The sequence below is a fragment of the Falco punctatus genome (assembly GCF_963210335.1).
Source record: "Falco punctatus genome assembly, chromosome: 5".
Classification (NCBI taxonomy): Eukaryota; Metazoa; Chordata; class Aves; order Falconiformes; family Falconidae; genus Falco; species Falco punctatus.
The window spans coordinates 73,415,832-73,436,403 of NC_137584.1; the positions used below are offsets into that span (position 1 = coordinate 73,415,832).

Below are 20,572 nucleotides of genomic sequence, written 5' to 3' on the forward strand. Positions count from 1 at the left end.
GTTGGATATAGGGAACTGGTCCTGGACCATCGGTCGCCTGCCTGTTCTCCAGGCACCAGGGAACGTGGGCAGCTCTGGAGGCAGAGCAGGATGGTTTTGTGGATGGAGGGGGTTATGCCTGCCGGTGGGCTCCATGCTCCATTTAGCTATTTCTTTCCCATAGCCATCACAGACATGAGGTGACAGCACCCAGGGAAGGATTCCCTGCCCTGGGATGCTCCAGGGTGCAAGAGGGATGATGGTTCCAAAGCCCCAGTGTTGCATGGTGCTCGGAGATCAGGCAGGCAGGTGGACTCCCCAGGTGCTGGTGCCTAGGGTCACTAAACATGTGGAACTAGGAAGGTGATGCTGTGTGGCTTGCCACCTTGACTTGAGCAGTGGAGAAGTGCTGGACCCTGGGTTTCCCTGGCCAGGATCTTGCCTGGAGCAGGGAGGCTGGGCTGGCTCCCTAGCAGGGGACACTGGTGTTGGACCCAGCACAAGCTTAGTTTGGCAGGAGCAGCTCCCCTGGCAGCTCCAGGCAGCGTCCACAGCTCCAGCGCACATGTTTGCCTCGGAAGAGTCACTTCATCCAGCCCGCTGATGACACCATCCCTGGGGTGAGCCAAGGAAGCTGCCTTGGTGAAGCTGCTCGAAGGCTGGGAGGAGACACCTCATCCCAGATAGCAGGGACTGGTTGAAGGAGACAGCCAGCAGCATCCCGAAGGAGCCCCTCTGCTGAGATGTGATGTCACCCCTCCAGGTCTGTAGCAGAGCTGTGGACAATAGCAGCGAGATGGTTCAGGGGCAGCAGGAGATGTTTCCTGGCTCCTCGGTGAACCTGATGCTCTGCCCAGATCCTGTAAAACACGCTCGGGTTTTCTAGACTCGTTCTTGAGCCTGAACTTGAGCAGATCCTGGAAGTGGGAGATGAGGTGGTGCCAAGGCCAAGCAAGGACTGTGCTTTCTGGAGGTCATTGGAGGAGGTGGCCCTGTTCCCGCTGGGAGCAAGCCAGGGAAAACCCAGAGTCTGAAACATGAAAAAAGCAACTTTTGTGCAGGCCCCAGCCCGTCAGCAGTGCCAAAACCCATTGCATCTCTGTGCAGCAGGTCCCAAACGCAGCTCTGGTCTCTAAATGTCCCATTAACTCTGCACCCCCCAGCCCCGAGAGACTGGGGCAGGCTGGGACCCTGCTTCATCCACTATGGCCAACTTGGTCACTAGCTTGGTTGGCCAGGGTGCCTAAAGAGACCTCAACTAAGCACGACTGCCCGCAACATCCCACCACCATGGAGTTAGAGCAGATCTTGGACCAGTGTCAGATTTTACCCAGCTCTTCACAACTCCTTCTGCAATGGTCACCTCTTGGTGAGGTGGAGACCTTTTGGATTCATCACTTGAGAACCTGCCATGGTCCATGTACTGGCAAAATCACAGACAAAAAGGTTTTGTTCCCTTTTGCATTGCTGGGACTTTAGTGGCAGCTGTGGTGGTGGTGGGTTTGATGGTGTAGAAACGGGGCGCAGCCCCTTGACCCCCTCTCCACCAGTGACCAGAATGGAATGTAGAGAGATGAGCTGGAGCATCGACGGTCATCAAGGAGGAGACCTCGGCCTGCCTGGAAATGCTTCACACAGCAATCCAAACCCCATTTATCTTTGCATTGGAGAAATAATGTCGTTGAGCATGGATGGGGTGGGGGGGTGGGGGGGAAGAACCAAACCCAAGCCCTGGCTTTCAGAAAATGTCTTTAAATCAAAAATCTCTGAGCAGCTGCAATACAACGTTGTTTGGGGGAGCCCAGCTCCACCCTCGGTGGCTGTCCCAGCCCATGGTGAGTCACAGAGCAAGCCCAGCTGCCTGACAGTGATTTTTCACTGTTCAACCCCTTTTTCATCCCAAATAACAGGGTTTGTGGTGTGTTTCTTTTGCTGGGTTTCCTTGGCTGCGGGTGGAGGAAGAGCCGTTGTGATTTGTTTTTGGAGCTGAGGTCCTCGGCCATTCCCCCGTCAGATAAACCACTGCCGCCCCGTGCCTCTCCCTGGCTGAAGGATGAAGGGTGACCATGCTGGTCTTGCCTAGCAGGAGGGCGGTGATGGGAGGAAGAAGGCTGAGCAGCCAGCTGGGCATGGAGGGAGCAATGCCATGGTGGGAAGGAGGATAAGCCATGTCCTCTCATCCCAGTTTGGCATTTCAGACTGGTGTGAGCCCCCTCTCACTTCAAGCATGAGGTCAGGGTCCAGCCAGGTAGTGTGGACTTGATCCGGGGTCCTGTCTCCAGGCTGGAAGAGCCTCCTCGTGACCTGCTGTCCCCTTTCATAGTCCCTTTTGGAAACTCTTTGTGCCCTGGTTTTGCGGCCATCTCGCTTCTTCCATCGGTTGCTCAGGTCTCTCTTCTCATCACAAGCTTGTGCTGTCTCTGGTCTCACCTTGATGGCTTCAGGACTGACCCTTGCTTAGCGTCTGCCCTCCCTGCAGCACTTTTAGGCTGCAAATGGGTTTCCCATCTTGGCATAACCATTGCAAGGCTTAGCCTCCTCCAACAAAACCCTGGATTTGATGGGACCCCTCCAGTACCATACCCAATAGTGGTGGGATGTCCTCAGGTCTCCTGAGGGTCCATCACCCAGTGCTTTCTGCAGCCGTGCATGCCAAAGGGAGGGCACAGAAGGTGGACCAAGGCAGATGAGGGGCAGCATTTGGAGATGCCACCACGCTGCCCCTCTGACCTCCCTCTCTTTTCCCACCAGCAGCTGCTGAGGAGGGGATGATTCGGCTGGTGAACGGCTCTGGCTCCCACGAGGGACGGGTGGAGGTCTTCTACGACCGGCGTTGGGGCACAGTGTGCGACGATGGCTGGGACAAGAAGGATGGAGATGTGGTGTGCCGGATGCTGGGCTTCCGAGGCGCTGAGGAGGTGTACCGCATGGCCCGGTTCGGCCAAGGTAAGACCTTTAGAATCATAGAATCAATCACAGCAGCATTTAGGTTGGAAAAGACCTTTAAGATCATCAAGTCCAACTGTTAACCCAGGGCTGCCAAGCCCACCATTAACCCATGGCCCTAAGCACCATAATGACACCTTTTTTAAACACCTCCAGGGATGGCGATTCCACCACCTCCCAGGGTGGCCTGTGCCAGTGCTGGACAACCCTTTCAGTGAAGAATATTTTCCTAGTATCCAATCTAAAACTTCCCTCATGCAACTTGAGGCCATTTCCTCTTGTCCTTCCACCTCTCCTCCCACCTTGCCCAGTATAGGTACATGAGGCCAGCCCATAAATAAACAAGAGACCCCCCAAAAATGAGCCTGGAGGCACCCAGCAGGTCCCCACGAGCAGGACATGGGCTGTGGTGGCCCAAGAAGCTTCAGTCTGGTTGAGCAGTGGTTTATTCAGCACAGCCAGCCCCGGGTGTCTGCAAATATTTTGGCCTTGGCTTGTGGGACCGTGTGCGAGCACATTGCTGGCGTTGGCCCAGGTGGCTCCTTCCCCTGCTCTGGCTCCCTTGGTGCACACACCCTGCCACATGCTGACTCAGCGCCGGAGGACTGTCCCTGGGCTTGTTGTTTTTGAACAAATGTTTTGGGTTTTTCAGTTGGATATGACTTTTGAAACCTATTTTCTCTTTAGAATAACAAAAGAAAAAAAAAAAGAAGAAGAAAAAGCTTTTAAAAACATAGGGGAAATGTCAGGAACGCTTTGGTGGGTGGAAGGGTGGCTTTTGGCCCCAAACTGTTGGGTTAAGATGCTTGTGCCCAGGCCCACTCCCTTTCTACATAGGCTTTTTAACTCCTTGAGTTGCCTTCTCTCCAACTGCTCAGGGCTGCCTGGGAGACCATGGATCCTGAAAGCAGGTAGCCACCATGGCCATCATCTAGCCATGACCACACTGGTTTACCAGACCTGCTCTGTGAGCGCAGCTAGACTCCTCCAAAAGGTGGTGTCCTTCACACCAGCCTTGGGAGACCACAGAGGTTTTTTCACCACCACTGACCTGGCTACCCACACCTGAGTTTCTTCCCCATCTCACACCATGGTCCTCTATCACCCCCCTAAGCTAGAACAGCCACTTGGGATCCTGACACACTCATCATGCAGAGCCTGCGTTGGGGCATGGCCTTGACTTGGGTTGTTCCAGCTGGGAAGAGCTGCCACTCCATCTCTTGCAACCCCTTCAGCATGGCAAAGAAAGCCCCCAAATCCCCCAACCCAGCAGCCTCTGGATGCCCAGAAGATGCAGAGGGACATGGCCTCAAAGGTCCTGCCACACCGCTGTGCCGCCTTCGGTTATCCTTGATGGCGCAGGAGGACCCCATCTATTTCCCACTGAGCGTGGCACATACAGTGCCTTGCCATGGCCACAAACTGCCACATGCTTGTGGCTGGTGTCTCTCCTGCGGGTGTTTCCTTCGGAACAGGAATTGTGTGTCCCTAGGGGCTCGGTGGCCACCAAAATCTGGGGCTACTCCCCTGCCATGTGCCAGATGGACTGTTGCACCCATCACCCATGAAAGCAGACCTGGGGTCCACATTTGCACAGGGGCAAATGAGGAGACTCACAGATTTATAGCACGATTTGGGTTGGAAGGAACCTTTGAAGACTTGGTTTTGTTGAACTTCATGAGGTCCACATGTGGCCACTTCTTGAGCCCATCAAGGTCCCTCTGGATGGCATCTCATCCCTCCAGCAAATCAACTGCACCACTCAGCTTGGTGTCATCTGAAAATGTTCTGAGGATGCCCTCAACCCTACCATCATTGATGATGGTCATTGTTGAAGGTATGGGAGGTTTAGGTTGCATATTAGGAAATTTTTTTTCACCAGAAGGGTTGTCCAGCCTGGGAACAGGCTGCCCAGGGAGGTGGTGGAGTCACCATCCCTGGGGGTGTTTAAAAGACGTGTAGATGTGGCACTCGGGGACATGGGTTAGTGGTGGGCTTGGCAGTGCTGGGTTAACGGTTGGACTCGATGATCTTAAAGGTCTTTTCCAGCCTAAATGAGTCTGTGATTCTATCATACTGGTGTTTATCCCAGTAGGGATCCTTGAGGGACTCCTTGCATTACTATGAAAGTGCCCTTGGGGAAAAAAAAAAATAATTGCAAAGGAAACAGAGGGTTTTGCCATGGAGGGGGGCTCGGGCTGGGGAACAGACTCCCCCCAGCCCCATCCCAGATCCAGCGACTCCAACACAGAGCTTTGGCAATGGGGGCTTGCGGTGATGGGGAATTAGAATGCATCACAAAAATTCATGCCAACCAAGGAGAAAAGCTGGGATACGAAGTGTAAAACTACAAGAGTCAGTATTGATTCCGGCATGTGGGGTGTCCCAGCTAAATCGGGGCTCCCAAATGTGATTGCAGATGGGTTTCTTCTCCCCTTCAGGTGTTCAGGTACACTAAGGCTGAACTAATCACTTAAACCCACTACTGATTACTAATCCCAGGAAAACTTTGCAAAGCAACTCTATTTTTGCAGCATTTTCGCTGGTTGTCTGTTGGTCCGGATGCCCCTGGAGCTGGTCTTGCTGGAGTTCCTGATCTCCGGCCCCAGGACATGGTGGGAGGCTTTCAGACCCCTGTCAGGGGGCTGTAGGATGCTGCCATTATCTTGGCTGCCCAAGGGCATCCTTTATCTTTATTTGGCTTGAAGCTTCCAAGAAGTAAAATCCTGATTTCCAGTTCTTTTGTTTGTTTTAAGCATGAAGAAGACAACAAATCTACAGTAAAACTCCACTACCTCTTTATATTGCAATGTATAATGTGAACTAATATATATTTTAACAAATTTTATGTATATTACTATAGAGAAGGATTGCTAATAGAATTAGGGGAGGGAATTTTTATAACAGACGAAGCCTTTTGTTCAAGAATGGTGTGAATTATTTCTGCTTTATCTTTTCAATTTATTTCTGCTTATCCTGGGATGCGGGGATGCAGTGCCCTTGGCCGGAGGGGATCCACCGAGGTGCACTCACTGGATCCCTGGTTTTTTGCAGGCACGGGGAGGATTTGGATGGACGACGTCTCCTGCAAGGGGACAGAGGAGAGCCTTCTGCACTGCAGCTTCTCCAGCTGGGGCAAGACCAACTGTGGTCACGCTGAGGACGCTGGTGTGAAATGCCTGACACCATGATGGGGGGGCACCCCCCCTCCTTCTGGCTGCAGGGGTCCAGGGCAGGGGCTCAGCCCACCCTGCAGATCTCACCTGTGCTTCCTGAAATGGTTTTATTATTAGAGAAATAAATGCCTTTTTATTATTCTCCACCGTGCTGACACAGCTGTGCTCAGAAGGGGGGGTGGGGGGGTTCAAAGAGCAATGGGGATTCATGGAGGTCCAGGGGGGTGCATGGGGGGTGTGTAAATACAGACCTTGGGTCAGGCTCAGCCCTGGGTGGGGGTGCAGCGCACCCTGGGTTGCCTGAGCTCTCCCCCAGGCCCACTCACAGAGACACCCCCAGGCTTGGGGACCATCCAGAGACAGAACCTCCACCAAGGGGCTGGCAATGCCATGGAGACTCCCCCCCAAGGACCTGGGGACCCCACAGAGACCCCCTCAAAGACTTGGGGCCCCAGCTGCACTCCAGGACACCCCCCCCAAAGGCTTGAGGACACCACACACAGAGGACCACCCCCCCCGGGTTTGGGAAACCCCCAGTGACCCCCAAGGGTGTGGGGACCCCACAGAAAACCCCCCCATGGGTTGGAGACCCCACAGAGAACCCTCCCGCGGGTTGAGGACCCCACAGACACCGTCTCAAGGGCTTGGGGACCCTGCTGCACTCCAGAACCCCCCCAAAGGCTTGAGGATCCCCCTGAGACCCCCCCGCAAGGGCTCAGGGGTCCCACAGAGAGACACGCACCCCACCCCCAACACCCTGATGCCCTCTCGGGTACCCTCCGAGGCCTCGGGGACTCCTTATAGATGCCCCTCCTAAGCCATGAGACCCCCCACACCTCCTTGGGACCCCCCAGGCGCCTCCTCCAAAGCTTCTCCCCCCCCAGGCACCGCCCCCGGTTCGGCTCCGCCCCCTGCCGCGCTTTGTCCGCCCGCGGCCGCCGTAGCGCGGGGGAGGGGGGCGGTGTTCCCGCGCGCGGGATTCGAACTGCGGGCGGCAGGTAACGGCGGCGGGTCGGGCTGGGCTGGGCTGGGCTGGCTGAGGGGGGCCGGGGCGCCGTACCGGGGCGCCGTACCGGGGCGTTCGGGGCTCGGTCGGCCGCCCCGCATGGGGGTGGGCAGCTCCCGCTCCTCCTCCTGCGCGGGCCGCCGGCCTGGGCCTCCTCTGCCCGCTGAGGTGGGACTGGGGGGCCGCTACCGCCCTCAGGCTGGGAGCCCCCGTCATCGGCCGCCCCGTCCGCCCCCGGCCTGGGATCCCTTCGCAGAGGTGGGAGCCGGGAGACATCTCCTCCCTCTCAATCTGGGACCCCCCCCCAGAGGTGGCACTCAGCAGTCCTCTCCTGCCCCCCATCCCCCTCCCCCCCCCCCCGCCCCGAATCTCCCCTCATTTCCAGAAGTAGGATCTTGGGGTCCTTCCCCACCCCACTCTGGGACACCCACCCCCAGAGATGGCACCCAGTAGTTCTCTCTGGCTTTCCCCCCCAACCTGGGGCACCCTCACCCTCAGAGGTGGGACCTATAGTCCTTGGCCACCCCCAGTCTGGGACCCCCACCCCCGGAGGTGGCATCCAGCAGTCCTCCCCCCCTCCCCCCAACCTGGGGTGTTCACACCCGGAGGTGGGGCCCTGGAGGCGCCTCCTGTCTGCCCTCGGCCAGGGATCCCCTGTCACCCAGAGATGGACCCTCAGTCCTGTCACCAGGACCGGGAATACGGAACTCCTGAACACCTGGATGCCGTCAGGTGGAACAATCCCCGTGCGTCCAGCACTGCAATAAAGAATGCCTGCTTCTTCATGCTACCTTGGCATTAAGGAGCTTCATATTCCCGATTTTGGTGACAGTCCCATCCCTGCTGTGGTGCCAGCTGTGCTGCGGGCTGGTGGGAGCAGCCTGGGGACGCTTCCCCTACCCCTGGCCACCAGCTCCTTCCCGTGGTGCCACATCACTTGCCGGTTCCCTTGGGGCACTGGTCCCAGGCTCTTGCCTGACTGCAGAGCCACCCCCAGACCTCTTATGGGGTTCACTTTGCCCTCTGTGAGCTGAGGCAATTGCTCTTGTGGGGGACACAGCCATGACAAGCTGTGGGGTGACACCAGGGAAGGAGGGAGCCTAAGGAGTTGGGTGTGATGGAAAGCACATCCTGCTTCAGCTGTCAACCTGATTGCGTAGCAGGAGCTGGGAGAAGCCAAATTAGCAGTGAGTTACGCCCACTGGGTGTAATTTGTGTAATTTCTGTAACTTATGTCCTTTAATGTACTGTGTCTGTAATGCCCCTGCATGGGTCAGGGCTTGAGCCCTGCACAGCTTGTGGTCCCAGATCCTCCTGAGTGCCTTCCTCTGGCTTTTTTGGAGGTGGTGTAACGTTTGCAGCGATGGAAGCCTTCAAGTCTCAGAACAACCTGGTCCACAGGGAGAGACCTGGTGAGTTGCATTCAGGCGTGAGCCCCAAATACTTCAGAGGGGCTGGCAGGGGAATGGAATGCTTTGCCGTGGGCCCAGTGCTTTGCTGCAGGGAGGTGATGGGTGTTAAACTGGCCTGTCGGGGTGGGTATTGTGGTTTAACCCTGATGGGCAGCTCGGCCCCATGCAGCCACTCGTTTGCTCCCCTGCCCCCCCAGCGGGATGGGGGAGAGAATCGGAAGGGTAAAAGTGAGAAAACTCCTGCAGTGAGATAAAACCAGTTTAATCGGAAAAGCCGTATGCACAAGCAAAACAAACTCAGGAATTCATTCACCGCTTCCTGTCAGCAGGCGAGTGTCTGGCTATCCCCATCCCATGTAGGGGTGACCTGGGAAGACAAACGCCATCATTCCAAATGTCTGCCCCCTTCCTTCTCCTTCTCCCCAGCCTTATTGCTGAACATGACATCATATAGGCTGGGACGTCCCTGTTGTCAGTTGGGGTCAGTTTTCCCATCCTTGTCCCCTCCCAATTCCTTGCTCCTGGCAGAGCAGCTGGAGAAGCAGAAAAGGCCTTGATGCTGTGCAAGAACTGCTCAGCAATCACTGAACCATCCCCATGTTGTCAACAGTATTTTCATTGCAAGTCCAAAACTCAGCCCCGTACAAACTGCTATTAAAAAAAAAATTAATTCTATCCCAGCCAAAACCAGTACAGTAGCTTAGCCTGGAGAGTAGGCAGGAAACAAAAAGCTGTGCTCAAGATCAGGCTTGAGCATAAAACTTCATAGAAAACTGTCCAGGGTGAGAAACCTAACGAGGGTGGTAATGACATCTCAGTGAGACTGGAGTTGGAATTTGGTAAAATACTGGGGGAAAGGTGGTTTGGAAAGGAGCTTTTCTAAAAATCTGAACTCTTTCTGCATGTAGCACAGCACATGTGGTAGCGTCACAAATGTGATTTGTAATTAAAGCACCAAAGCTCCTAGTGAGAAGCTGCAAAGCTGCTGCTTCTGTTTGATCTGTTGTGCGGGGTCATTCATGGGGCTGGGTTTCTCTTTCCTCTTTAGATGCAGGGCCAGTTTCTGTCACTATACCAGCATCTCCCTTCATGCAGAAGCTTGGATATGGCACTGGGGTCAATGTATACTTGATGAAAAGGTACGTGTGAGAGCACAGGCATGATGTGGTGCTCAGGAATAGGGCTTGGCATCTTTTTTCACGTGGAATAATACAGGGGTTGGAAAGTGATTGAGCTCTGAGCAATAAAGTGCTGCTATCTTTGACCTTCAGATGCTCCCTGCTCCCCTTCAAATGGGCATGGAGCTGAGGAAGAGGTGTTGGGTATCATAGAACTACAGAATGGTTTGGGTGGGAGGGACCTTAAAGACCATCCAGTTCCCAGCCCCTGCCACAGGCAGGGACCCCTGCCCCCAGCCCAGGCTGCCCCCAGCCCCGTCCAGCCTGGTCTTGAGCCCTGCCAGGGATGGGGCACCCACAGCTGCTCTGGGCAGCCTGGGCCAGCGCCTCGCCGCCCTCACAGGGAAGAATTTCTTCCTCATCTCTCATCTCCATCTCCCCTCTCTCATGTAAAGCCATTCCCCCGTGTGCCATTGCCACCTGCCCTTGCCCAAAGCCCCTCCCCAGCTTTCTTGCCGGCCCCTTTAGGCACTGGCAGGTGCTCTAAGGTCTCCCCGCAGCCTTCTCCTCCCCAGGCTGAGCCACCCCAGCTCTCCCAGCCTGTCCCCACAGCAGAGCTGCCCAGCCCCTGAGCATCTCCCTGGCCTCCTCTGGCCCCGCTCCAGCAGCTCCGTGTCTCTCCTGTGCTGGGGACCCCAGAGCCGGACGCAGCGCTGCAGGGGGGTCTCACCAGAGCGGAGCAGAGGGGCAGAGCCCCCTCACTGACCTGCTGGCCGCGCTGCTCTGCCTGCAGCCCAGGGTACAGTTGACTTTCTGGGATGCGAGCGCACATTGCAGGGTCATGAGGTTCTCATCCACCAACACTCCAAAGTCCTCAGGGCTGCTGTCAATCCGTTCTCCACCCAGCCTGTATTGATACTGGGGGTTGCCCCAACCCAGATGCAGGACCTTGCACTTGGCTTTGTTGAACTTCATGTGGTTTGCACAGGCTCACCTCTCAAACCTGCCAAGGTCCCTCTGGATGGCATTCCTCCCCCGCAGCGTGTTGGCGGCAGCACATGGCTCGATGTCGTTAGCAAACTGGCTGAGGGTGCTTTTGATCCCACTCTCTGTGTCGCTGACAAAGGTGTTGGCAGTGCTGGTCCCAGCACTGATCCCAGCTGTCCTGTGTGTGCTGGAGGTATTTGTCCTGGGAAGGAGCCCATTGTTTCGGGATAACCCCATCAGCTTTTCTCTGGCTTGGAATTCAGGCATTTGGGGTCTGTTCTTGGCTCTTCTGTGGCCTACTGGGCAAGCTACTTCCCTCCCCGAGCCTCGGCTCCTCCTGAAAATGAGAATCAATGAAAATCTTAACTAAAATGCTTGAAAATTTGATGGAGGAGCTCTGTATATTGGCAAAGCATCACTGCACCTTTGCGGCATGTGTGTTAGCAGACTATTTCAGCGTTGTTCTTTATTAATTCCACAAAATAAAGGGAGGTGTTCTCCAGGATACCTCCTCAGTGTGAGGTGTGAGCCTTAACTGTGGTGCTGCCTACAAACTGAGCAGTTCTGAGTTGTGTGGCTTTTCCTGTGCAGATCTCCCAGAGGCTTGTCTTGCTCCCCTTGGGCTGTGAAGAAAATTAGTTCCAAATGCAACAGGAGCCAGCAAAGCATCTATCAGCAGAGACTGAATGAAGAAGCCAAGATTTTGAAAGACCTCCAGCACCCAAACATTGTGGGTAAGTTTCCAGCACGGCCTGTATCCCTTAAATTGCAAACCAAGCTGTTGGAGCCGACTCTGGAGCCAGCTGATGTGACGTGAGGCTGCTGTGGGGTTTCTTTGCTGTCTCTGGCTCTGGGCTCCTCCTGCACTGAGGGCTGGGGATTACAGACCTCCCCATCTGGCTCCTGGAGCCCTGGCGGGGTGACGGCTGGGAGGACACGCAGTGGGGGCATCACTTGTGCCTGCCCCATCCTTACACTTTGGAGATGGGTTGCTGGGCTGCCTGCACCTTTGGTCAAGCCCACCATGGAACTTACTAAGTTGACTTAGTCTTGCCCTGTGTGATGGGGACCTGGAATTGCTCCTGGACTGCCAGGGCAGTGTGGCTGGTGGCAGAATCATGGGACTGTTTAGGTTGGAAAAGACCTTTAAGCTCATCAAGTCCAACCATTAACCCAGCACTGCCAAGCCCACCACTAACCCATGTCCCCAAGCGCCACATCTACACGTCTTAAGGGACGGTGCCTCCCCCCCCTCCCTGGGCAGCCTGTCCCAGTGCTGGACACCCTTTCGGTGAAGAAATGTTTCCCGGTCTCCAACCTAAACCTGCCCTGGTGCAGCCTGAGGCCGTTCCCCCTTGTCCTGTCGCTTGTGACCTGGGAGCAGAGACCGACTCCCCTGGCTGCAGCCCCCTCCCAGGCAGCTGTAGGGAGCGATCGGGTCCCCCCTGAGCCCCCTCCTCTCCAGGCTGACCCCCCAGCCCCCCCATCAGACTGGTGCCCCAGCCCCTGCCCCAGCCCCCTGCCCGGCTCTGGACACGCTCCGGCCCCCCAAGCTCTGTCTGGGAGTGAGGGGCCAGAACGGACCCCAGGGCTCGAGGGGCGGCCGCACCGGTGCCCAGCGCAGGGGGACGGTCCCTGCCCCGGCCCTGCTGGCCACGCCATGGCTGACACCAGCCAGGGTGCCGCTGGCGTGTGCAGAGTGCTCCCAGACTGCCGGCAGCCTGAATTGCCACCGTGCTCAAAGGGTGGATGTGTGAGGCTCTGCCTTGATCCTCCACTGGCTCAGTGGGGTTTGCCCAAAAATTTGGTATGTGCTGGAGCCCCTTGGTGCTTCATTGCCCACTGAGATCAGCGTTGGTCTCTGAGAGGCAGTTTTCTGGGCAAGTTACCAACAGAAACGGTTATGGTGGGACTCGCAAGCCACTGGGGCTGCCCTGGGAGCTGGGAGATGCCTCGCAGCCAGCACAGCGCTGGCCCAAGGAGAGCTACAGGCTGGTTCTGGAGAAACCTCCGCCTGCCCCAGGGCGGTGCTGGCAGGCAGCTCTGGCTTCCGATCCCGGGGGGAGGGAGAGGCAATATCACAGCAGTATCTGGTGTGGCTTCTACGTGAGGAATAAGTCTCCAGGTCCCACCCAGATGTCACACCATTGCGAGTGACAATGGAGGCTCTGTCATGGTCTTGGCTCCCCGTAGTAAGAATGTTTTGAGAAGCTGCTTTAGTGTATGTTTAATTTCTGCTCTTATCTTGTCTAAAATCTCTCCTGCCAGTCCGAACAGCAGCTTTGTCTGACTTCATCCTCTTATTTGTGCTTTAAACTATCTCGATCACTTATAGCAGAAATGCAAAGAAACTTTGTAACCCTAAAATGGCATGTTTTGCTTCTGGCAGGAACTGAAGAGCAAATAGGGTCTTGACCTTTCACACTGCAAACATTTCACTGTTGGGTTTTCTTTGGTAAAAGGTGCCGAAAATCATTTATGGGATAACGCTTTTGCTATGCCGTTATGCAAGACTTTGCTATTCATAGCTCCACCTGATAAGTATTGTTTACAGACAGGAGTAAAACGTGGAGGAAGAAAGATTACATGACAATCTGTATAAGCATTAAATCTTACTCTTGTGAAATGGCCACTGTGAGACAAAGGCTTGGCTTTCCCAAATGTTCTCCCGCTCTTTGTCTTGCTTCTGTAGCTCCTTGTATTTGCAGTTGAGGATGTTGGTCCTGCAGCTCTGCCGCTGCTCTCCTTCTGGTTCTCTCTCTTTCAAAGATCAGGGTAACACCGGCCTGCCCCTGGCACGGGGTGCAAAGCTGACCTGGGAAGCAACATGGGGGGTGTCTGTGGGCTCTCTTGGAGGAGGGGGCTTCTTTACGTTGCCATGGTGTGTGGCTTGTGCCCCTGCTTGGGGCTGTGCAGGCCTCCATGGACGTTCCTGTGGCTTCACTTCGCCACGTAAAGCTGTGAGTCAGGTCCCCCGGCATATGAATTTTTTGGGGGTTGGTTGCAGCTGCTGGGAAAGCACCTGGGTAACAGCCCCAAACACTCTGGTGCCATCAGGCCGGCAAGCACATGGAAACAACTGGTGCCTGCTTCAGCTCTAACAAATCAATCTTTGTTGGAAGGTTACCGTGCATTTACTGAGGCCAACGATGGAAGCATGTGTCTGGCCATGGAGTACGGAGGAGAAAAATCTCTCAATGACTTAATTGAAGAAAGAAGTGCAAAACGGTTGGGCCCTTTCCCTGCTGCCATGATTTTCAAAGTTGCCTTGAGCATGGCGAGGGGGCTGAAGGTACGTTTATTGTTAACTGTAGCTGTTCTGTGCAGAATGGTATACACTGGTGACACTGGAAAAATAAATGAATTCAGTGTGCGAGAAGGCCATGCTGGCAGATGGAGAGCAGGTGCTGTGACGCTTTGTCTAAGGTCTTGGTAGGTTGTTTTTTACCAGGGTGCTGTACGAAATCAGGTGAAAACTGAGCCCTGAAGCTTGAGATTAAATATTAATTAATATAAAAAGAGCTGCAACAGAGGTTTTGTCACCAACGTTCTTCTGCCCTCCCCTGGGGCTATCTGCTCTCCCTGCTTGCTAGCCAGTGAGGAGGCTGGTGCTGGCTCCTGCGTCCTTATTCTGCACCGGGCAGCTGCAGGGAGCTTGGCAGTGAAAATGGTTAGCTGATGCCCACGGCTGCCAGCTGGTGTGGCTTATGTCCCTTCTTTCGCCGAGCTGTTGCGCTGAGGTTGTGTTTAGGTGGGGAATGGAGGCTGGGGTGCTCTGTCTAAACCATAGCACAGATTTTGAGTCTCCTGCTGGCTATGCCAGCGCTCAGGGTAAGTTAGCACAAGCTGCCCTGGCCACGGCAGCGAGTCCGGTCCTATTGCTGCTGAGGACGTGCAGCTCTGAGCTCCCAGGACAATGCAGGCGTGTGCTTGGCCATCAGCTAATGCCCATGCTTCGCACCTGCTCTCAAGTGTTTGTTGCTAGAAGCCCCTTTTCACTAAAAGGCAAGCGTAAGCCTCCAAAACTAGGCTGGGTGGAACAACCTGCCTTTTTTTTTGCATGGGTTAAGGTAGGTATTGACCCATACTTGAGGTTTTAAGGCTAAATATGTTAAACATGAAGAAGCTGGTGCTCTGTTGTCCAGATGCGATGGCTCTTGGTCCCTTTCCATAGCTTTATCTGCAAGTGGGTGTTAACAGCTTCTCTCTGCCTCTTAGTATCTTCACAACGATAAGAAGCTGCTCCACGGGGATATCAAGTCTTCAAACGTGGTCGTCAAAGGTGACTTTGAAGCCATCAAGATCTGTGATGTGGGAGTGTCCCTGCCCCTGGATGAGAACATGACAGGTAGGTCAGGCTGCCAGGAAGGGGACCTGAATGCTTGGTGGCTGCCAGAGTTCGGCTGCGGGAGCAGAGTGAACACGCTTACCCTCCCGGGGCCTTGGAAGGAAGGACTGGCAGCAGTTTGCACCATGCGTGGGGTGAAGGGGGTCTACGGAAGGTCCAGCTTTAATGCTCCAGGGTTTTGCCTCATGCCCTCCTGCATTGTGTGTTCACTCCAGTGGGTGGGAGTGAGTGCCGTTGTACACGGGATGTTGGATCAGGCACTGCTGGACCCTGTTGAGATGCTCTTGCCAAAGACTTAAGTAAATTAATCTTTCTTGTAGGGCTAGAAGGAAGCCTGAGCCAACTGCGAGCATTATAAAGACTTCATGTAAATGAGAAGCAGATGTCTAATGGCGTCGTGGCTTGGCTGTGAACAGCAGGAATGTGTTTGGGTTAATTACAAGAATGCTTTTCTCCGCTGCTTTACACAGCGCTTGGGCCTGCAACAGCCTCATAATTTATAAAGCTGTTCTACTACATTTTTATTAGTAGCTGTTTCCTTTTATAAGGAGTTGAGAGAGCTGGAGGCAGCACCCCAGCATAATCTCCTGGAGAGGAGTGTGGTTGAAGTACCAGTTTCTGGGCTGGTCTAACAGGAAGAGGTTCTCTCTGCCCAGCCCTGATTTTGGCTGTTTGCTCCTGTGGTCTTGAGGAAAAAATGGGCACCCGCTGATGGCAAGGTCCCCGTTCATGCGGCAGGCAAGGATTTAAGCTCAACAGCCCGTGAAGTGTTGAGGGATTTTGGTGTTTGCTTCTCGTTATAGGCTGGGCTTTGAAGATCAACCCTGCAAAAGAAAAGTTTCTTGAACAGCTGAGGTTGCTGACAGCTCGGGAATTTGCTAGGGAGAGCATGGGGGAAATGTGGCACCATTCTCTGAGGAGTGGTGTGTACGGGGTCGAGTTGGAGCTGGTGCTGCCTTCATCAGGCTGAGGGCTGATCACTTCAACTCTTCTGAGGCTAGACAATTAAGATCAAGGAGGCATTAAACTAAACAAATTGTGAGAACTTGGTTTGGGCTGGAGTAAAGAGAACAAAAGGACTGTGTGGCTGGCAGGAGGCACTGTAGTGGAGGCTGAGCCTCGTCAGGGCCGGGATGGGGTTGGAATTGTCCCCCTGTGTTGTTTGGGAAGAGTGCCGTGTGAGGGCTGTCACCCCTGTCCTGCTTCCTGGGGGTGTGTGTGTGTGTGTGAGCAAGCTGAGGAAGGGAAACACCTGGGTAAAACGCAGGTCACTTCTTCATTGCGGGGTGTTTTACAGCAGGGTGAAGCTCAGAGCACAGTTCTGGCCTTCAGTTCTCTGCACGCTCTGCGTGGCCTCACATGCTCCAGCATGAAATCTGCCAGAGGTTTCTCCACAGTCCCTACTATGATTGCTGGGCCTGTGGGAGAGAAGCACGAGCCCTGCTGGGTCTGGCACTGCTGCGGAGCAAGTCGCAGGTTACAGGGGATTTGAGGCTACATGGGGGTGGAAGAAAAATAGGTTCGGGCCCCCAGAAGATCCTGCCCTGTGGCTTTAGCACACCTGAGTTAACCAAGGGGCTACATACCTGCTGTGTGTTGAGCTGTGACTGTCTGAGCATCTGCAAGTCCCAGAAGACACCCAAGCTGTGTTGTTTCCTTCCAGTGAGCAACCCAGAGATGTGCTACATTGGCACTGAGCCCTGGAAGCCCAAGGAAGCTCTGCAAGATGATGGCGTGATCACCGACAAGGCCGATATCTTCCCTTTTGGGCTGACTCTCTGGGAAATGATGACCCTCTCCGTGCCCCACATCAGCCTGAGCGGTGACACTGATGATGAAGGTTTGTTTCTATACCTTGCTGCTGAGCAACTTCTGCTCCTAGAAGTGCTTTCCTCTCTTAGTAGGAGTGATTTTTACAGTGTGTGTTAGTACGCCTGCTATGCTGGGTGTCCCTTGGGTGCCATCCAAAGGGCTTGCAAGTGTCTGTCTGCACCTGCTGCGCCTTCCCGCCCTACCCATCATCCTGCGGAGTTCACTGGGGTGTTTGCTGCTGCGCAGAGGTGCCCAGCACTGCCCCAAGGCCATCCCGCAGCCAGTGCTTGTCAGTGCTGCTGTCTTTGTGCAGAGGGCTGGGCTGCTTTCAACTTCCTTTAGCTTTTTAACTCCAAATGAGAAGTTGATAAATGATGATCATTAATCATTGCAAACCAGCAGTCTTTGTAAGCGCTCCAGCTGCTTGTCTAACAGCTGGAGAGAGCTCTTTGAAACTCAGCTGCCTGTCAGGTGCCCATCCAGCATGGTTTGGTGGGGTTGAAAGATGTCCCTGAGCCTGAATGCAGCTCCCTTGCGAGCCCTGCGGCATGCTCAGCCATGTTCCAGCTCTGTCTCACCTCCATGCAGCATAGGAGCAGTCTGCCGGGCTGTCACTGTGTGGTGGATGCTATTGAGATACTGCTGAAAAGATGTGGCTGGAAAAGCTTAAAATGATGTCGGGCTTGAGATTGTGCACAAATATAGTTGAGGCAGCTGAGCGTTTTGGAAAAGAAAAGCTAAAGCAAGTGTGCTGTGCCCAAGCCAGGGGTCCTGGAGGCAGCACCTGGGCTAACAAAACACCCTCTCGTCTGACAAAGCGCCGGGGAAGCAGTTAGAGTTACTTTGCACACCTCCTGCGTGCCCAAGTGGGGATTTGTTATAGACTCAGAATCATTTAAGTTGGAAAAGACCTTTAAGATCATCAGGTCCAACCATTAACCCAGTGCTGCCAAGCCCACCACTAACCCATGGCCCTGAGTGCCACATCTACACGGTGCCTCCCCCCCTCCCTGGGCAGCCTGTCCCAGTGCTGGACACCCTTTCGGTGAAGAAATGTTTCCCTGTCTCCAACCTAAACCTGCCCTGGTGCAGCCTGAGGCCGTTCCCCCTTGTCCTGTCGCTTGTGACCTGGGAGCAGAGACCGACCCCCCTGGCTGCAGCCCCCTCCCAGGCAGCTGTAGGGAGCGATCGGGTCCCCCCTGAGCCCCCTCCTCTCCAGGCTGACCCCCCAGCCCCCCCATCAGACTGGTGCCCCAGCCCCTGCCCCTGCCCGGCTCTGGACACGCTCCGGCCCCCCAAGCTCTGTCTGGGAGTGAGGGGCCAGAACGGACCCCAGGGCTCGAGGGGCGGCCGCACCGGTGCCCAGTGCAGGGGGACGGTCCCTGCCCCGGCCCTGCTGGCCACGCCATGGCTGACACCAGCCAGGGTGCTGCTGGCTTTCTCAGCCACCCCCTCCTTGTCCAGAGTTACACTGGGCAGACAAGGCAGGGAGAGCAGGTGGGATGGGCAGGGGATGCTACAGCTGCCTGCAGGCAGATCAGTGCCCTGGAGCAATACAAATCTAAAAATCCTACCAGCTGTGCTGGGAAACCTCCTGTTGCTCCAGCCTTCCTGCTGGCACAGACCCGCAGGCTGGTTTGTGTTTTCTGACTTGGTCTCCAGGCAGCCAGGGCATTTTTCCTCACTCTCCTGCTCTCAGTGTCTCCTGGCTGCAGAGCTTTTTCCCAGACAGCTCTGCAGGGGTGACTCAGTTATTCTGCTGGGAGAAAGGGGGTAGATCCAGCTTCAAAACAAGCAGTTTAAGTCAAGGGGAAAGCAATGATGTAATTCAGGCAGTAATTGGTGCTAACAAAAACCCAGCAAAATGGACATGAAGGTCATGTCCCACTGCATCCCTGCAAGGCAGGACTTGGGGTGTTGGTTGAATAGAAGCTCAACATGACCCAGCACTGTGCACTTGGAGCTCAGAAAGCCAAATGAGCCCTGGGATGCACCCAGTGTGGCCAGCAGGTCAGGGGAAGGGGCTCTGCCCCTCTGCTCCGCTCTGGTGAGACCCCCCTGCAGCGCTGCGTCCGGCTCTGGGGTCCCCAGCACAGGAGAGACACGGAGCTGCTGGAGCGGGGCCAGAGGAGGCCAGGGAGATGCTCAGGGGCTGGAGCAGCTCTGCTGTGGGGACAGGCTGGGAGAGCTGGGGTGGCTCAGCCTGGGGAGGAGAAGGCTGCGGGGAGACCTTAGAGCACCTGCCAGTGCCTAAAGGGGCCGGCAAGAAAGCTGGGGAGGGGCTTTGGGCAAGGGCAGGTGGCGATGGCACACGGGGGAATGGCTTTACATGAGAGAGGGGAGATGGAGATGAGAGATGAGGAAGAAATTCTTCCCTGTGAGGGCGGTGAGGCGCTGGCCCAGGCTGCCCAGAGCAGCTGTGGGTGCCCCATCCCTGGCAGGGCTCAAGGCCAGGCTGGACGGGGCTGGGGGCAGATGGGGCTGGGGGGAGGGGTCCCTGCCCGTGGTGGGGGGGTGGGAACTGGATGGTCTTTAAGGTCCCTTCCCACCCAAACCACTCTTTGATGGCCAAGTGACAGCTAGGGAGAGAAGCCCCACAACCCACGTGAGCAGAGTGGTTTCCAGCAGCCTTTCCAACACCTTTGCCACTTTATTATCCAGGTGAATCTTTTGATGAAGACTCCTTTGACGAGGAAGCATACTACGCAGCCCTGGGAACCCGCCCAGCTCTCAACATGGATGAGCTGGACCCATCCTACCAGCACATGATTGACCTTTTTTCTGTCTGCACCAGTGAGGACCCCAAGAAGCGCCCCTCGGCCGCGTGCATCGTGGAAGTGCTAGAGGCGAGTCTGCCCCAGGAGTGAGAGCATCCGCACTCCTGCAGCATTTACCCTTATAGTATGGGGAAGCCTGCGCTGTGTACTTGATACCAGACCCTAAACCTGTTGAACAATAACATGCCTGAGGTGACTGGGACTTGTTCTGCTTCTAGGGCACTCCCCTTCTGCCTACACTTAGGTCCTAAATAAGCTACAGGCTCTCTGCAGTAGTTTTGCGTTTAAACCCCCCTCCCTCTCTTTTTGTGTTGAATTAACAACAATTTTAGGACGGAGACATTAAAAATATATTTTCTTCTTCATTTCAGCGTGAAAGTAGTGCTTTTTTTTTCCTCCTAAGGTGTGCGCAAGTAAAGTATTTGCGCTCCCCAGGTGGTTGGGGACTGCAGCACAGTACCAAGGGAGAGCAGCTGCAAGGTCAAGGAAAAGGTTTCCTGATGCAACAGGTTGTTACAGGGAGTTGTATCTTGCTAAGAGGGTGTAGGGTCAAGAAAAAAACCCCAGTCTCTTGGGGATTTGTTAAAACCTTGATGGTTGGGGAAATTCCTGCCCACAGCTAGCTGGAGGCAAGGAGACTGCAACGCGTACTTACCCTGCTCCCCCACGCAGCCCTCTGCTTCTGTTGCAGCCACTGCTGTCTTCTCCCAGCTCCTCGAATCAGGAGACCGCTGGAAGCGTTCCCGCATCTTCTGTACATGGAAACAAGCTCGAGCAGCAGCTTTTCACACATTTTATTGAGCAGACAACCCCCGTGACAGCTTCCCCCGCAGCACAACACCGTGAGGGTTCCAGACCTTAAGTACCAGGGGAAATCCTGCCACGAGTCAGTTGTTTTAAGACGTTTAAGACTCGGTGCATAAATTTAGCAACTGCTTGTAGTAAGGCTCCTACCCCAGACAAGCCCTTGACAGTACTCAGACTGCTGAGAGCTCAGAATTACACACCCAG

At 55.0% G+C, this 20,572-nt stretch overlaps 2 protein-coding genes across 3 annotated transcripts in view; both read left to right on the forward strand.

Annotated features, from left to right (window-relative positions):
• SCARA5 (scavenger receptor class A member 5) overlaps positions 1-6,247 on the forward strand; it is a 42,692-nt gene extending 36,445 nt beyond the window's left edge. Inside the window, exons 8-9 of one of the 2 annotated variants that reach the window (XM_080388007.1) lie at positions 2,734-2,925; positions 5,980-6,247. In XM_080388007.1, coding sequence (XP_080244133.1) covers positions 2,734-2,925; positions 5,980-6,116 — 329 coding nt within the window. In that variant the 3' untranslated portion in view covers positions 6,117-6,247. Of the gene's footprint in view, positions 1-2,730; positions 2,926-5,979 lie in introns of both variants that reach the window. The other variant, XM_080388006.1, reaches the window with a different exon arrangement.
• Positions 6,248-7,015: 768 nt separating this feature from the next.
• PBK (PDZ binding kinase) lies at positions 7,016-19,926 on the forward strand. The gene is made up of 8 exons (XM_080388321.1): positions 7,016-7,099; positions 8,385-8,519; positions 9,568-9,658; positions 11,216-11,358; positions 13,747-13,916; positions 14,843-14,972; positions 16,636-16,812; positions 19,446-19,926. Exons 2-8 carry the CDS (start codon positions 8,471-8,473, stop codon positions 19,649-19,651), a joined length of 966 nt encoding a protein of 321 aa, XP_080244447.1. The 5' UTR covers positions 7,016-7,099; positions 8,385-8,470; the 3' UTR covers positions 19,652-19,926.
• Positions 19,927-20,572: the final 646 nt, after the last annotated feature.

What these genes read in the sequence shown, in the direction of transcription:
- PBK (XM_080388321.1), top strand. Translation starts at nt 8,471, where the DNA reads ATGGAAGCCTTCAAGTCTCAGAACAACCTGGTCCACAGGGAGAGACCT. An exon ending in CCAGCACCCAAACATTGTGG is followed by an intron (nt 11,359 to 13,746) that starts GTAAGTTTCCAG and finishes CTTTGTTGGAAG; the next exon opens with GTTACCGTGCATTTACTGAG. An exon ending in GCATGGCGAGGGGGCTGAAG is followed by an intron (nt 13,917 to 14,842) that starts GTACGTTTATTG and finishes TCTGCCTCTTAG; the next exon opens with TATCTTCACAACGATAAGAA.